Source organism: Miniopterus schreibersii (genome assembly GCF_964146895.1).
Source record: "Miniopterus schreibersii genome assembly, chromosome: 12".
Lineage (NCBI taxonomy): Eukaryota > Metazoa > Chordata > Mammalia > Chiroptera > Miniopteridae > Miniopterus > Miniopterus schreibersii.
In genome coordinates, this window is record NC_138112.1 from 65,077,765 (window position 1) to 65,096,237 (window position 18,473).

General features: G+C 49.4%; 1 protein-coding gene across 1 annotated transcript; it reads left to right on the forward strand.

Annotated features, from left to right (window-relative positions):
• Window positions 1–3,431: 3,431 nt before the first annotated feature.
• Window positions 3,432–8,357, forward strand: LRRC55 (leucine rich repeat containing 55; the record flags this gene model as incomplete). Its single annotated transcript, XM_081155317.1, has 2 exons — window positions 3,432–4,236; window positions 8,122–8,357. 2 exons carry the CDS (start codon window positions 3,432–3,434, stop codon window positions 8,355–8,357), a joined length of 1,041 nt encoding a protein of 346 aa, XP_081011443.1.
• Window positions 8,358–18,473: the final 10,116 nt, after the last annotated feature.

Here is an 18,473-nt window from a genome sequence, read left to right on the forward strand (position 1 = left end):
TGTTTTCTGCTTTAAGGTTAATATTTTATTTCTAAGCTCATAATGAGTTGAACAGCCATTCCCTTCTTTAAGGGAGGGGGGTGAGTGGGAATCATATTTACCTCAACCAATGCAATGTATAAATGCCAATGCAGTGGCTCCCCTGTTACTCCATGCTAGATACCGTAGAACATTTATGTAGAACATAAAGATTTAATGAGAGGTTATGAGAGAGGACAGTGGGAAGGGAAGCAGACCTTCTACGGCCATAGAAGAGAAGACAATGGTCCTGAGAACTTTATAAATGCCCAGATCTGAACAACTGAACATTCATTTTCTGTTCCTCCATTTTTGTTTCCCCCAAAGACCTAAGAAATTACTTAACTAGAAAATGCCCCAGGTCAACCGAGTGGACACACCGGGCAAAATGCCTCCATGAAGACAGAGTCTGCACCCATCTTGCTGGCGGCTATATGCCCACTGTCTAGACAAGCACCTGGCATACAGTAAGTGCTCAACAAATAATCATTAAAAGAAAGACATGAGCCAACTCTTTGACCAAACCAACTGGTCAAGTTGGCTATCCAAATGCAGGGCGGCTGGAGACTTGTTCAATGGGCCATCAAGAAAAGAGGTGCTGCAAAGACTTCCCCTCATCTGTAGTCGGCCTGGGCTGGGAGGGACCTGGCAGCTTGGAGAGATAGGAACGGGACAGCAGACAGTCCCTGGGGCCTGGAGAAAAAGATCAGGGAACAAACAGGGACACAAGGTTTTCTGGCAGCTCCCACCGCCCTCAGACAGATCTGCGTGTCTCTGTAGCTCCAGGAACCTGGACCTGGCAGTTGTCTCTTCGCATCCCAAAAGCCCTCAGAGCCTGTGGGATCAGGACTTAGTGATGATGAAGGAACATAGAAAAGGTCTCACCTCCTATAAGTGTGTCTGACAAGCCCTGAGCCAATGCAGTCACCTGGTACCTGGTCATCAAAATACAGTCAGACTCCAGGAAACAGATGTTGCCTGTGGACTGAATAGCTTTCTCCCATCAAGTGAGCCGACTTGTCACATCTGCTTCCCTTTCTTCTTTCTGTTGTTATTCATGTACTCATGGGCTCCCCCCATTTTCTCCACCACCCCCCACTAAGTCCCATTCTCCATTCCAAGCCCTCTTGACTTTCCCTTCTGGATCTGAGGCCCCGAAGCTCCCCCTCCTCCACCTCAGAGTGTGCTGGGCCCTTGGCCCTCTCCCCGCCTGCACCCCTTGCCCTTGCCCTGCCCTTGCCCTAGGCTCTGCCGTGGCTGTGGATTCTACAACTGCTTCCTTCTCTCTCGCCCTGGTGGGGTCCATAGACAGCGCTCCTGTTGCTCAGAGATGTGGAGGCAGTTGCTAAGAGACAGTGAAACGTCAGTACCTGGCCCTCGAGGAAAAAAAGGGAGCGAAAAAGGAAGAGAGGAGGGGGAGGGGGGAAGGGGAGGGAGGGAGGGAAAGACCTGACGGAAGCCACAAGCCCCAGCAGCCTCAGCACCAAGCTGAGTTTTTGGAAGAAGCATTAGGATTCTGTGAACTTTCTTCTCAGCATCCTCCCTTGGATTCCCCTTTTAGGTAAAAGAAGGGAATCAGCTAAGGGAACCACTTGGGGACCACAGGGCAGGAAACCACGGAGGATGCTGCCCCGGGATCCAGGAGCCATGGAAGAGGAGAGGCCGGGGGAGGGGACCAGCCGAGGAGGCAATCTGTTCTCCTGAAGCAGCAAGCAGGGATTCCGGCAAGAGGGAGGGAGGGAGCCCCGTGTCTGCTGCAGATTGATGGCTGTGTCCTTGGAACAGAGTAAGTGGGCTCCTGAGGGCCTGTGGGTGTGCAGGCAGAGACTTCAGGGTTCGGAAAAATGAGTCTGGATCAAGGGGGGCTGGGGTGATTTCCCAGTGGGTGGGATTGAGGCTGGAATCAGTGGGATGAGAAGCAGCGTCAGGGGAAGGGACCCGGGGAGGACAAGTGAGGACAGCAGGTGGGCACCGGAGAATCCAGGGGCCACGGAGGCTGCAGGGTGGATGGCGGGGTGAGCCACAGAGTGTGGCATCCTGCTCTGTCCCTCTGCCTGACCAAGTGTGGGTGTGGGTTCAAGCTGGGAGGCTGAGGGGAGAGGGGAGTGTTTGTGGGAAAGGATGCTAGGATTAGGGGTGTGCACAGGGGGTGAAAGATATTGGGGACAGACTGGGAGGGGGCTCCGCCGGCGTGCGTGTGCAGAAGGAAGCTGGAGAGAAAACCGGGGAGGCGTGAGCGCAGGGCAGGGCGAATGTGTTGGAGCCACAGGAGATGAAAGATGTGTGTGTGTGTGTGTGTGTGTGTGTGTGTGTGTGTGAGAGAGAGAGAGAGAGAGAGAGAGAGAGAGAGAAAGGGGCTAAGAGGGTCTGAAAGAGATCTGCAGTCTGCCAGGCTGTGTATGCGTTTCCCTTTGAGTTGCTCGAGGGGGGTATTTGGTGCTGGTGGGGGTGGGGCAATGAGTAGGGTAAGAAAATGTATCCCGCCCAGGACAGACCCCTCAGAGGTTGGCTGAAGGCAGGGGCCAGCAAGGTTAGTGGGTGACAACCATGGAGGTTGGGGACTGAGCCCACCATTGCCACTCCTGAGAGAGTAGACAGAGAACTTTGAGGCAAAGAGGAGGGAGGAGGGGGCAAAGGACCTGGGAGAGGGCCCGCGGGGAGGAGAGGGCACTGTTCTCTGTCTGAGTGCTTTCCTTGTTGCCAGAAGGAATTCTGCCTCCGCTGCTGAACACAAAGCCGGCTAGGAGAAGCGCCCGCTTGGGAAGTCGCCAAAGCTCCTAGCTGCCCCTCCTGCACCTCCAGCACACAAGACTCTTTCCAGGCTCTGCCGTGCAAACAATGGGTGTCACTTGGGGCCCTCCCCTCCCTGGGGATTTCAATAGACACTGAGGCCAGGGACTCAGGCTTTCAGGAGGCCCATGGCGATCCACTTCACCCCGGGCTCCCTGCCCAAAACACCCACCCCAGGACCCCCTTGGACTCGAGCCCACTGGGCCACCAATAGAATCGACCCTGAGACCTTGAAGGCTGGAGACCCGGAGGCAGCTCTGGCCTCCTGATCATTAATCCTAGACTTGGGGCAGGGCTGAGGGCTATCAGACATGCCAAAACCTTTAAAAGGCCTCTTTCAAGTCCTTCACTCCCCTCTCCCACCTCTCAGACACAGTACAGAGCGGAAGCCCCCAGCAGGCATGGCTGCAAGGGACACAGATCTGCAGGGACCCTTCCGTGACCTGCTGGCCGCTGGTCTAGTCCCATCCTCGCCTCCTTCCTTTCTGAAGTTTTGATCATCTCTGCAGACCCTGGGGGGCCTCACAGGGGTTGACTGCACCCTGGGCTCCAAAGGGGACTTCCTGCGGCTCTCACCTGGGGAGCCCTCTGGCACTTAGAGGCTCCCAGGGAAGGCTTGAGCCATGACACCACTGCTCCAAAGCCCCACCCTCCAGGGCTCCAGGCCCCGATGCAGCTGCCTCCCTGTGCCACTGACTCTTGATTCCATGGACACGGCCCCGGCCCCGATGGGCTCCGTTCAGCACTGCGGTTGCCAGCTGCCTAAGATGGGTGACACCTGGTCCCAGCTGCCCTGGCCTGGGCCCCCCCACCCAGCCGTGCTCCTGGTCTCCCTCCTCTTGGCGACCGGGGTGATGCACTCGGACGCGGGCACCAGCTGCCCCGTCCTCTGCACATGCCATAACCAGGTGGTGGACTGCAGCAGCCAACGGCTCTTCTCCGTGCCCCCGGACCTGCCGATGGACACGCGCAACCTCAGCCTGGCCCACAACCGCATCACGGCTGTGCCGCCCGGCTACCTCACGTGCTACATGGAGCTCAGGGTGCTGGATTTGCGCAACAACTCCTTGGTCGAGCTGCCCCCGGGCCTCTTCCTCCATGCCAAGCGCTTGGCACACCTGGATCTGAGCTACAACAACCTCAGCCACGTGCCGGCAGACATGTTCCAGGAGGCCCACGGCCTGGTGCACATCGACCTGAGCCACAACCCCTGGCTGCGCAGGGTCCACCCACGGGCCTTCCAGGGGCTGATGCAGCTCCGAGACCTGGACCTCAGCTACGGGGGCCTGGCCTTCCTCAGCCTCGAGGCCCTGGAGGGCCTGCCGGGGCTGGTGACCCTGCAGATCGGAGGCAACCCCTGGGTGTGCGGCTGCACCATGGAGCCCCTGCTGAAGTGGCTGCGGAACCGGATCCAGCGCTGTACCTCAGGTAAGGAGGGGGGCCTGGGGGGCGGGGAAAGGAGGGTTCTGGCCTCCCTGAAAGGACAGACCCCAAAGAAGAGAGGAGGACCCAGAGGTCTCGAGCCCCTACTGTGTGCCCTGATTTGTGCCCGCCCCTCTGAACCAGCTCTTTCACCCCACAAGTATTTGTAGAGCCCTCGCATTGTAGACTAGGCACTGGGGGCCGATTCATTAATGAAACAGACACGCCCTTGCCTCTGTGACACTTATGACCTGACGAGGCAGACAGACAGTAAACAAGTAAAAAGAGTTAATAATAGACGGTGTTTATTGAGCTTTCACCAGCACCGAGAACTCGCCCCTGACCCCCACTTTTATCACCCCCATTTTTCAGGTAAAGAAACTGAGATTTAGAACCATGCAGAGAGTAGCCCAGAATCACTCATTTCGAAACTGGCAGGGCCATGGAGAAAATTCAAATGCATTTGACTTCTGAGTCCTGTCCTACTGTAGCAGGCTGTCTCTTAAGTGTTCTGAGTGCTGGCAAAAGTCTCGCAGAAATGAAAATGACTAACGCTATTTATTTTCATACTTACTATCTGTCATGCTCAACTCTAAGCATATTATATATTTTAGCTCATCTCATCCTTACATGAACCCTAATGAGCCCTCCCCTCTCTACAGAGGGAGAAACCGAGGCACAGAGAGGTTCAGTAACTTGCTTAAAGTCACGGCCCTGCTGTGTTGGAGTCAAGAATCAAACCCTCGCAGTCTGGCTGCCCTCTGGCTGTATCCTGAAGAGCCAGGGTCTAGACTGACAGAGTCAGGGCCTGAGTTCTGGGCTGGCTGAAGGGCCTCTGCAGAGTTCTGCAAGTTTTGAGCATGGGGTGGAGAGTCGAGAGGGGAAACTGGGGTGTGACGAATTAACCAGCCAATCCCAACTGGGGGTGGATTGGGGACTGAAGGAGCCTGAATCACGCAGGTTTGATGGGCCCTGGCCTCACCCACTGGTGTCCAAGCCTGGCCTAGAGGTAGGCAACGTTCAGTTGTGGCCCCTGTCACCAGCTCTCCTGTGTGCAGCACTGAGCTTTGGCACAAGCCCCAGCAGTAGAATGACAGGAATAGGTGAGGGCGCTATCCCAGGGGATTTCCCAGAGCCTGGGCTCAGAGTGTGCTCAGAAGTGGTGATGAATGAGGTAGGAGGGAGAGGAGGGCTGAGTGGGGAGCCCAGGACCAAAATAGCTTGGGGGGGCTGTGGGTCACGATTCCCATCTTTCCACAGAGCTGTGGGAGGATGTTCTCTGGGACCAAAATAGCTGGGGACTGAGATGGAGCGATGATAGGGGGCATGAGGGGGAGGCTGCCTGGAGTGATCGCCCCACCTGCTCAACCTTGGCAAGCTGCATCTGCTCCCCTCTTTCCTGCGCACTAGGGACAGAAGGGGTACTCCGGGGTGCTAAGCTTCTACCACACCTGAGCTCCTCTTTTTCTGGAATCTCTGAGGTCCCTGCTGCCCTTCAGAAGAAGCTCAAACTCCCAGCAAGTGGGAGAGGGATCTGAGATCCCATCACCATGGCCTCGTGCCAGTACAGATGAGGGACCCAGCTCCAGAAAGGGAAAGTGACTGTCCACAAACCAACAGTGAGAAAGCAAGTAGGCCACAGCTAGGAACCAGGTTCCCTGTTCCTGCACAGGGCGCACTTTGGACCACACCGCCCTCCGGGGTGGTTCCTCGCGGGCGTAGGGTCTGCCCGGTGTAGGCAGGATTCGGCGGCCCTCTTCCCTTTGTCTTTCTCTGCTGCTTCTCTCTTTTTCATGGGATTCCAACCACTAACCACAATTTTTGGACAAATCCCAACACAGAGGAACATAAGGGTGCCCTGAACTTCAAGACTGGTCCCTTGACACCAGAGAGTTTGTCAGCCCCCAGGCTCCCATCCTGCACCCCTGCAGGGTCCTGCCGCATGACCTCAGAGCCTCCTCTGGGTGGTCCACACAAATCGCCTTCAGTGTCTCCACACTCCCCGGCTTCACACTGTCTACCACCACCCCAGCCAGGCGCACAGTAGACTTGGGAGCTCAGCATCTTCCAGTTCCAAGAGAGGAGCCTCTTGATGGTCAACTCCAGATACAATCTTGTCCTGGGCAGGGTCTGGAGTACTGTGCACACAGCCTACAGGGACCCCTTAACCTGGGGTTGGGGACAGGCTGCATTCTATATCTGAACCTCACCCCCCATTTCTAAGGAAAATGGTGCTCATCCATTTCCCAAAAGGGCCAATCTAAATCCATCATTTTATTTTTTGCCCTCAAAACCTACAGAATGGGTAAGAAGCATTTTGCACCATATAATTTAGAAAAGTCCTTTACATTGACTGTCCTAGACAATTAGGTTAGATTATCCCCTTCTTGTATGTCCCCTTTCTTCGTGAGAGCCAGAAAGGCAAAAAAAAAAGGACTTGCCCAAGGTGAGAGCTTAACTAATCTGAATGAAGGAATGATGGAACTGCTACCTGCGTGCCACTTTTACTCCCAAGGCAGGGTACAGTGGAACCATTGACAGCTCTCAAGCATCTGTATGTGTGGCCCTGGAAGGATGGGAGAATGGCCCATGGAGAGAATGGTAACCCACTGAAAGAGAAGCCCCCTACAGAAGTCTATGTGCAGAACATGACCCCTCTGATCTATCCAGAGGGACCAAAATAAAATAATAATAAAAGCACACACACAATACTTACCATATACCAAAAACATATCACTTATATATGTTAACTCATTGGCGCCTCACAACAACCCTATGACATAGATACTATGATTATCCTCATTTTACAGATGAAGAAGCCAAGACACTGAGGGGTTAAATGACTTACCCTCAATCACACAACTAGGGAGGGATACAGAGGGTGTTTGAACCCAGGCCAATAGCTCCAGAGCCCATGCTCTTAACCCCACACTTTGTGTATCTTGAAAAGCCACGAGGAGTGGTAGAAAGACTCAATGCTTTGGAGTTGGACAGAGTCGTTTATTCACATGTTCATTTAACAGAGATTCGCTGAGCACTTACATGGACAGGACATGATTCTGACGCTAAGGATACTACGGAAGATGTTTATATTCAAAGTTGAGGAGATTGATAATAAAGCTATCAGACAGTGGTAAAAACTATAGAGAAAAATTTAACAGAGTAGCTAAGATAGGAAATGCCTAGAGAAAGGTGACATAGGGGATACTATTTTATATAGAACCATAAGGGAAAGCTGTGCCAATAAGGCGATATTTGAGCAAAGTCCCAAAGGAAGTGAGGGACCGAGCTGTGCAGAGATCCAGAAGAGAAGCACCCTCACAAGGGGATAAATGCAAAGGCAACTCCTCCCTACCCCAAAGGGGACACGCTCAGGTGATGGAGTAATGACCAGGAAGTGAGAGTGGGTGAAACTGAGTAAGCAAGTAGGGGAGTGGGAGAGATGGGGAGAAGTCCTTGCGGCCCCTGGTGAGGACTTGGCTTCACTCTGTGGGAAGGTAAGAGGCAGGGAGTGATGTGGAGGGACTTCAAGTTTGAATAGGTCGCTCGGCCAACTGTGTTGAGTTGGTCTAAGGGCAGAGTTCCAGATTCCAGTCCGAAGGCTGTTTAAGAGACAATGGGAGCCCACGAAAGCCCCAGTTCTATCATTAGTAGTGGCTATTGGACTTTAGACAAGTTACTAAACTCTCCCAACAGTGACCTTCACATCTATAAAAATAAGTATAAAAATATTTGCCTTGAGGGCAGTTGAGGGCACTAAAGAAGGTAAGCAAAAGTTTGGGCACAAAAGAAACTCAATAAGAAAGTCAGCTTCTTCTGGGTGGGGTGGGGGCTCTCCATTCCATTCTGTCTCCCCCAGGTCTCTCACCCTGCCTGGGTTCTGTGTTGCAGATTCTCAGCTGGCTGAGTGCCGGGGCCCCCCTGAAGTTGAGGGTGCCCCACTCTTCTCCCTCACTGAGGAGAGCTTCAAGGCCTGCCACCTGACCTTGACCCTGGATGATTATCTCTTCATCGCATTCGTGGGCTTTGTGGTCTCCATCGCATCTGTGGCCACCAACTTCCTCCTGGGCATCACAGCCAACTGCTGCCATCGTTGGAGCAAAGCCAGCGAAGAGGAAGAGATTTGACGAGGGTTGCCTGGCATCCTCCCAAGCTGCCAACCACCACTGCCACCGACACCAGACATCCTCCCTGGCTGCCCACTCTGGCCCATGGTTCCCTGGCCACCTCTGTCACGGCTCAAGCAGTGTCGGAAATCCACCTTTGAGTGAGCTTCTACTGTGGGCCAGGCACTGTGCTAGGAACCGGCAGTGTTAGATGAATCCATCTACTCCTCCCCTCAAGACACTTCCCTCTGATAGAGGAGAGAATCAAAAACTATTCCCTTTAAGACAATCTGTTGGCATTCTGATCACATAGCTATGGAAGCCCAGAGGAGGGGTCATCAGCTGCGCCTTGTAAAGTCCAAGAGGTGAACAAGAGTGGAGGTGATTCTTGAGCTGGGTTATCAAAACCATCTGCTTTGTCAAGTAGACCAAGAAGAGTGGACATACACAAATGACAGAGGCCAGGATATGTGGTACATTAAGAACCATGGTGAACAATCCCTGGGACCTCACTATGCAGAAGGGAAGTGACACAGGACCAAAATTTTCCCTCTGACGCCCATTCTGTCATTGCTCAAAGCTGCCCACCATTGTCTCCAGAGGGTGAGAATGCCCCCATGCCATCCCCCTCGGCTGCCTCCTACCAGCAGCTAGCAGGTGAGACCACCTCCCAGTGACTGCCCCCCACAGTAGATTGCCAGTTGTAGCCTGCTGGCGAGGTCCCAGGTAGCAAGCTGAGGATGGACACCTTCAGTGCCCTTTCTCCCACCCCCGTCTCCTGCCTCTCACTCCAGCTTTGGCTTCAGAAGAAAGAAGCAGGAGGCCCAGGAATGGGGCGGCGAGAGTCCTGGCCCTCAGGGACTCCTAATCTCGTGACTGTTCTTGCCACAGTGCTCATGCCAAGAGATGTCACCGGGAAAGTGCACTGTGACTGCATGCCTGTAGCATGACAATACAGGACTGAAGGAAGAGAAGGCCATCACTGTTGTGATCATAGAATTTGTTCTTCTAAACAACTCACTCAATTAAGCATAGGGTAAAAGAGCTATTAGTTACCAAGCACTTGCCAGTGCCGGGCACTGTGATAAACTCTCTCCACAGACAATTTCCTTTAATGTACACAACAGTCTTCTGAGGTGAGCATTGTAGTTCCCATTTTACAGATGGGCAAGTAAGGCCCAGAGAGGTCAAGGTCATGTGATACTTATGAGCGAAATAAGTCTGTGCTCTTTCGACTACTCCATTCAAGCAGGGGAGCGTCCCAGCTCCCCCTCAAAGCTATGTAAGTTCACAGTCAAGTAGTGCTGATGAAGGTCCTAACAAGAGTCAGCACTCTCCTGGGCACTTTTACATCTGTTGACTCATTTATGTCAGTTCTCACATCAACACTGCCTGGTGGTTGTTATTGGCCCCATTTTACAGATGAATTCATTACAGAAAGCTGAGCGTCTTACCCAAGGTTACCCAGATAAACTCCAGAAGGAAAGCTCCATTCAGGGAAACTGTCTAATCAGTCCGTCGAGACCAAGTAACGTTCCGTGCAAAGCGCAGTTCTCCTCGCGCCACCTTCATCGTCAGTGTCATCAGCTTCCCTGCACTTGCTCGGCTCTGGACTGTTCCTGAAGCACTTTGGCACCATTCTCCCTGACTCTTCACAACGCTCTGTGGCAGGCAAACCAAACATCGTTATTCCTATTTGACAGATTAAAAAAAAGAAACTCAAGAGAGGGTGTCACTTGCCTGAGTGGCAGGTCTGAGGCTCAACTCCAGCTCGGCTCTCTTTCCAGTGCCATCCCAGGCGCTTGGGAAGAGAGTGCCTGGGAGGCCAGGTAGTGGGGCCCTAGGGCTCAGCAGCTATGAATACCCTAGTAGAGCAGCTAAATAAAAGGCAGTAAAACCCAGCTGTCGTGCGGGTTTAGACATGCTCACGACAGGGGAATATCGCAGCCCCTGAGACTTAGAAGCAGCCCAGATAACACCTGAATTGGAGTCACCTGCCTCGTGGTATGTAAGTAATGCATTAGAAATGGTGGCCTTCTGAGAACTAAGATCTTTGGGAAGCAGGAGAGAAAGCTGTGTTAACCCCTTCTACTCAAGCCCTGCTGGGTTGTGTTGCAAGAGACACGAAGGGTGTCAGAAAGCGGTGGGTGAGAGCCTCTGCACAATAAGGGAAGACTTTAAGGCACAGTCCAACATGTTGCCAAGGCTGGCCAGGGTATGAATTAAAACGGGGGCCTCCCACCTTGCCCCCAACTCCAGCAGGCTCAAATCATCCCATCTTCCTGGCAGGCCTGAAGGAATGAAGGAGAAACATATAATCTTCCAAGAAGTCTTCCCTTACTCATGCTCCCTGAGCTAGTCACCCAAAAGAGAGCCCAGAAACTTTGCTAGACCTGGGGTACTTGAACCTTGTGTGCCCTGAATCTCCCTTACAACATCTGGGCCAGAGCCCTGCTCATGTGACATCTGGAGCAGAACTGTGCCTGCTCTCTTCTCCCACTGTGTCCAGGGACAGGTGGGCTGGGGCTGCTGTCCACCGGTCAGTCTGACAGCCTAAGGTATTTGGGGAGGAACTTGTAGAAATAATAGTCCTGATACAAACTGTTAAGCCTCCCATAGAAAAACGCCATATACATCTATGATAATCTCCTAGGTACTCTTGTTTGCTGAAATATAGTTAATATATTTTAAGATCTGTACCCTTTTTTGCATAGAACTAGACCCAAACAAGATACCAAATACCCCTTGAAATCAAATGTCCTTTCTAATGAGACTATGTAGTCCCTGCTAATGGCAACGCTTTCTGAGTAGGACACCCAGCTTTTAAAGAACAGATGCTTCTCCAGCTGCCAGAAGGTCCCCAGTTGACTAAAGCACAATGAGGGAACTTCCCTTGCCTCCCACCACCAGCGTCTTGTGCAGGCTATCAGAAGGAAGCTTCTAGAGGGAACAGAGCAGTCCCGGTAGAAACTGCTCCCTCAGTGCTGCTGACCAAGAACCCACGATGGTGATCCCACAAGGTGTCATTAAGGTTTTCCAGATTAGTTAGCATGTAAGTGTTGGAGTATCTCTGAGTCCACTTGTCTATTCATGAGGTTTTATATATGTTAAGTGTCTACTGAAATGGGGCTGAACTCTCTGGAACGTGAGTTCAGTTCCCCGACACAGTCTACTCAGCATCCGTTTAGTGCACTGCTTGGTGGAATCCCGCTAGGCCTGGGGTAGGAATAGCTGTTCAGAAAATATTAAAAGAGAGAGAGACGTGGTGGAGGCAGACTAACTGCCTGACTACTTCCCTCCATTCTCCTCCACCCCTCAGAGACTTGTCCCCATCACAGACGCTCCCTTCATGCTGGGCCTGAGGACATCAAAGTCTAGTTAACCGGCAGTGCCGTGCTGGTCAAGGTCTGCGCCATTGTTCTTGAGAAAAGACCCCACATCCGCACCACACCACTCCGGACCAGTTACTTCTGATGACCCTCAGACAATGCCTCAGCTGTTTCTCCATTCCTATAAAGATTCCCAGGGAACCCTGCAGAAGCATGTCCCCAGAATTACTATAGAGTCTGCCGGCTCCTTTCAAGGAGATTGGTGTATAGCATTTGAGCACAGGCCAAAACAGGTATTTCTCTTCCACCATCAGGGAAGACTTACAACCCTATGTCCCTTATAGATGTCCTTGTTGATATTGCCTTGACATCCTTTCCAACTCTAGAAGAGCCTAAGGAAACACTTTCGTCCATTCCTCCCAAAGCTAGAGAAACCTGTCTGCTCTCTGCACCCAAGAAGGAAGCGAAAGAGAAGTGAAGGAAGCATGTTGCAAGGTCCTGTGTACATCACCATTATGTCTGCCACAGCACTGGTGGAGCCACCTGGAGCCACAGAGCTCTCAGCTTTTCCGAGTGCTGTCCTGAAGAATGCTGATGTCTGGGGTGGGAGGGTTAGGGAGGGGTGGGGAAAGGGAAGATGCCAACCTTTGTATGGAGATGATTTTATAACCATGCACTTTTGTAACGGTGAAGAATTTTTCATAAATGTACATTAATAATAAAGAGTGTATAGTTTAATAAATTTTCTAAAGGGTTGTGAAGAGGAAGGAGAGGGAGGGAGGCAGGGAAAGAAAGAGAGAGAGAAAGGAACTAGGCAGAATCAAGAGGATGTGTGCCAAAATATAAACACGAAAGGTCTATGGGGAGGGAGTAGATGGGAATAATTAGGAGATGTGCCAGCCATGGAGGGGCATGTGTGGGAGTAGAAGGAACATCACAGAAGCATATTTCTACCAGGCAAAGAGGAATACGCGTGTGTCTGTATGCACACACTCTTATGTGTAGGCATATTTTGGTGCATAAAATTATACAAAGAGCATATGTCTTATACATGTTGGTGTTTGCAGCTTGGGTCATCTATAAAACATGCCAAGGCAAGTGGGTGTGCCTGCCTAGTTAGCGTCACTAAGGAATGTGTGCCAGGGAGATGGCCCACTCCAGCCATGTGGGCAAAGAACACTAGCTCAGGCATACAGGTAAAGCAGGCATCTAAATGGGTGGGGTGGGGGATGGATGAGACCGTCACTGGTATAGTCTCAGTCTCTGTTCTCATAGGTTAAAAAAGAAGGGAAGGGAATCTAAACCTCCTGAGTCTTGCAAGTGTCGCCTACATACCATTAGAACTGAGATGGTTGGGCAGTGTACCTTGGGAACAGAGAAAAAATGAGAAGCAAAGTGTGCAGCAGCAGCTGTTTCTATCCCGGTAGGCTAAGAGGAAGCAGCTCAGCCTGGCTGGAGCGTCGTCCCGTGCACCGAAAGGTTGCGGGTTTGATTCCAATCAGGGCACATACCTAGGTTGCGGGTTTGGCCCCTGGTCAGGAGACAACCAATTGATGTTTCTCTCACACATCAATGTTTTTCTCTCTTTCCCTTCCCCTCTCTCTAAAATAAATGAAAAAATATCCTCAGGTGAGGATTTTTTTTAATTTAATTTAAATTAATTAATTAATTCATTCATTCATTCATTCATTCATTAAATAGTGGTGCTAAGCAGGAAGTGGTTCCTCCCACCAATACATATACATACAATAGGGGGTTACCCTATTCCTCACACTCCAATCACCACAGGGTACAGGCAAATATGCACTCACAGAGTAAAGCCGCTAAAGGGACCCTGACTCAAAACACTCAGGTAGAAAGAGCATGCCCAACTATGACCAGTGTTTTCTGCAGTAGATTGAAGGGAGGCAAAGCCTTTCTTTTAAAATTAAGTACTTAATGGAGTACTTCTCACAGTGTCCAGAACTTGTATATCTTACGCAGTGCTTGCTGTACCTAGTGCAAGGCATATACCTAGTAACTGATGATGATGATGATGATGATGATGATGACAACGACGACAATGATGATGACCATGACGATGATGATAACATTTATTGAGTATGCAGTATGTGCCAGATGCTGTGCTATGCTAAGCACTGTATGTGGATTAATTCCCTTAATTCTCACAATAATCCAAGATAGATACTATTATTATACCCATTTACAGGTTAGGGAACTGAGCTCAAACAAATTAATATGTGCTCAAAGTTGCACAGCTCGTAAGTAGTAGATCTGGGCTAAACAATAATACTAAGTGACTTCAGGGGACAAAAACAATATGAGACAGTAGAGAAAATCCAGTCTCAATCAAAAGTTAGCTTTTAGCCACAGAGGTCCTCTACGATTACTTGGTGAAAAAAAAGTGGAGGGTAATAGGTAAAACTAACACGTAGCCTGCATGTTTCATTGTGTATAGCTTTGATTACTGCATTGGTCAAGGTAGGCTAATTGTGATAATAGGCAATCCCAAAATCTCAACAGAATAAAGGTTTGTTTACTGGATTGTTTAAAAAAATAAAAGCTTATTTCCTGCTCATGTCACATCTCAATGCATGTCAAAGGTTCTGCTCCACAAGGTTATAGAGGGACTCAGGTTCCTTCCATCTAATGCTCTTGCCTTCCCTGAGGCCACAGAGCCCTCCACAGGATCCTCTGCAATGTGGAGGACTTCAAGAGAGATTTCTGAGGACCTGCTCTAGAATAGAAATATTGCACATCAATTCAAGCCAGAACTCAGTCCCATGGTTCCCTTTAACTTTAAGGGAGTAGACTATATGTACCTAGAAAGCAAAGGAAACAGGGTATGGTAAACCCCACCAGTCTCCAAACATCACCTGCTCTACTAGTCACCAAATACCTTTTTTATCCCATATTTATCCTATAACCAATCACATCCAGCTCAAAGCTAAAAATCGCTGATGATTCTCCATTAGGTTTCTTCTTATGGTCCAGGGATCTATGAACGGAAAAAGAAAGTTACCGCCCACCCACTTGCACATATCCAATATACAACGGTGACACAAGGACAGAGTCACAGCAAATTAAAACCCCTGTTTAAAAAGGGGGGAAACAAAAACACACAGCAGTCGTGGTCCATAGCAATTCTGAAATTGTGGTGAGAAAGCATTATAAAGTCCTCGTACCAAGTTCCTTTACTAGGCCCTGATTCTGTTTTCAGTAAGAACTTCTTTTTGGACATTCTCTGTCACCTCTGGCACTTCTCTCTTGGAGGATGTCCCTTTCCGTTATCTACCATGGCCATATCTAAAGTGGCTATTGGGGAGCATGAACTCTTTGAGGGTGGCCCATCTTCTTCAGTCAAACTCCTGCTGGTGTGAGTATGCTGGCCTGAAATTTGTTTTAGGTCTCAATGGTCAAAAGCTTTCTGAATCCAGGTTCATGTTTTCTTAGCGATTTACCTCCCTTAGTAACTTGGTAGACTCTCCTTAAATTTGTTTCCACTAAGTTCCATGTTTCCATGCACACACATAGTTCTTTCAAGCCTAGCTTGATTCCTGCTTTCTCTTCCCTGGTGCCCTCCCTCTAAATGGCAACCGTGCAATTATCTGAAACAATAGATAAGAAGGCCAGGTTATTATTCTTGTTTCCAGTTGGCTAAGTTACTTTGACTGAAAAATTTTAGTGGGTTTTGTTGCTAAAAGCCTTTTTCAATTTTATCTCTAATCATGTAGGTCTAGAAACAGTCAGCTTTTCCAATTTTATCTCTAATCATGTAGGTCTAGAAACAGTCAGCTTTTCCAATTTTATCTCTTATCGTTTAGGTCTAGAAACAGTCAGCTTTTTCAATTTTTTTACTGCTCCAAATTTTTTACTTTCTCTCTCTTCCTTTTCATTTCTACTTTCAAACTGCTTTAAAACATTAGAAACCTGAGTTGAATCAATATGGGATGAGACCAAAATGCTTGAAGCACACAAACAATCATGCAACACCAAACAATCATGAAGGAGATGAACCTCCTCGTGGAAAATGGTCATTATGGTGAAAGGTAAAGACACTAAGAAAAATGCTACCTATGGCATTCAGAATTCAGAATGCTTACCATAAATCACTAATGCCATTGGGGAGATAAGAGGAATTAATGGGAAAAAGTTATCGCCCATGCAAAGTGGTTAAGAGGCTGTCTGAGGAGAAAATGTTGGTTATATTATGTCACTGATCGTTAGCCCCAATCCACTCACCATGGAGGGCAGAGATCAAAAGGCCACTATGACAGAGCTATGAAAAACATAATATTATCAAGTGGGTTCTCTACCCACCCTCATCTTCACGCATAGCTCACGGAGTCACTCGGGAGCACACAGCATGAAGTTCTAGACAATATATAACAATGTGGCGCGTTTTGACAACTCTGAAGATTCTACTCCTATAGCTAAACGAGTATTCAAAAGTCAAAGCTATTGAAATAGTTGGTATAGGGATCTTAGCCAGTCAAGAATTATATTCCCCTATGAAGAAGCAGCTTATGCCTTCATTCACTCAAAAATATTGGTCACACAACTCCATGTGCTGGGCACATGTTTCAAGTGTTGGGTATATGGCAATTAATAAGATGAAGTTTCAACCTCTTTGTGCCTACTTTCTAAGTGGGAGTGGGAATAGGAATAGGGGAATGAAGGTAGGTCAGACAATAAACAAGAGTAATAAATAATTCCCGATAGTGATATATATACACAGCAGGAAGAGGGCTGGGCGATGACGTTGAAAAAGTAAGCCCAGATCGAGTAGGCCTTCGTGGGCCCCCATCAGACTTCCCATTTAGTGTAAATGCTAACCGAAACCACTGGAGAGTTTAAAGCAGGGGAATGACATGATCTGACTATATTTTCAAAGGCCATTCTGGATGCTCTACAAAAAATGTTCCATAGGTGGGAAAGAGTGTAAGCTGGGACACCAGGAGGGGTTTCTGCACCGGTCCTGTTGAAAGATGTTCTCAGGGGTAACATTGTTGGCAGTGGGTAAGGAGACAAATTGAAGATATATTTCAGAGGTAAGCCAGTGGGACTTGCTGAGACATTAGATATGGGGAGAGAGAACAAAAGAGGAATCCAGGAAATCACCTAATTTTTTTTTAACTTTATCTATAGCTATGCTCAGCAAGATCCAAGTAGAAGAAAGATTGTCTTAAATCTATGAAAAAAAATACATATCATTAGACAGCCAACAATCAGTAAGTTACAAAACCCTGATGAGTAAGTTGGAAGGGTGAGGGAGGAAGCAGACAAACAAACAGATTCATAATGACAGGAAACAGCCCCAGCCTAAGAGCCCAGAGACAAGGGTAGAAAAGTCAGAACAGACAGCATTGGTTTAAATTCTCTGTGTCGCTCTGGGTCTTAAACCGAGCAACGGAGCTTCAGGAATGGGAGGTAAAGCCTAAAGAATCAGCAGCGTTTTCAGAGGACAGATAGCTTGGTCTCCACAGTATTGTATGTGCTAGACACCTGAAGTGATTTCCTAGAAGCAAAGTGTAAGACTCCCTCAGCTGTAGACAAAGACGAAAATCCAGGAAACCAATTATATTTGAGATGGGCCCAAATATGTTTGAAATGAGAATATTACACAGATTCATATTTTTTAAATGGGAATGAACAGCTTGTACTCAGCCAAGGAATGAAAGACCGGTAACAAGCTGGGCCTCTCGGGATGATGCTAATACTGTGACGATTCCTAACCACACACTGCCCCGAGGGCTTTATGGGCCACTCTCATTGACGTTGCCCTGGGAGATGTCTACTATTGAGAACTGCAAAGCATAATAAAGACTAGGGAGCCACAGTGCCTGGGTTCAAATCCCAGTGCTGCCACTTGCCAGCCGCGTGACTGTGGGCAGGTGACGTCATCTCATTGTGTCTGAATTTCTCTGGCTGTGAATTTGAAAGGACGATGGTAGCCACTTCACAGGGTCTCTGAAAAAATTAACTGAGTTCATGTATATAAAGTGCTCAGGAGAGCGCCTGGCACACAATGATATGCAGTTAGTGATAGTGACTAGCTCCCCTTTCTACAGGCAAAGCACTAAAGCTGGGAGCTGATTAAGGCTCTTATCTAACATCACACAGCTGAAACGTGACAAAGCCAGGGCTTTGAGTCACATCTGTCCCCAGACCCAGTGTGCTGAACCGCTGTCACGAACCAGAGAGGTCATGCTGGCCAGCTATGACAACTAGTCTCCGAATGTGCGGCTAAGCACACGATGCCTCTAACACTGATGCCCTGGAGTAGTCCACTCTCACTCTGAATCTGGACTGGCCTGTGACTCAGTTTACCCAAAGGAAGGCAGCAGAGGTGTGCCAGCTCCAGGACTAGTCCTTAAGAGGGTCCGGCAGCCCTGTGTTTGTGCTCTCAGGAGCCCTGAGCTCCTGTGGATTAAGTCTGATCCATGGAGACAAATGGAGAGTCCAGAAACCACACGGCAAGAAAAGAGGCTCCGACGTTCGTGCCAGCTGAGCCCAGCTTTCCAGCCATCCCCTCCAGGCACCAGACACATTAGTGCATCTGACTTGAGCATGCCAGCCCAGCCACCCTCTGACCACAGCCCTGTGGGAGTTCCCAGGCAGGAGCAGTAACGGAACTGTCTAGCTGAGCTATGGGGCTGACGACAGTTAAATTAATTAAACAAGGAAGCCATTAGACGGAGGTGGCTTTAATGCCTTAGCAACCGACATCAGCAAGCCCAAACCTAGGCCTGTAGATGCCTCAAGGTTAAGAAATCAAAACCTAAGGAAAACCAGTCACAAACAGCCA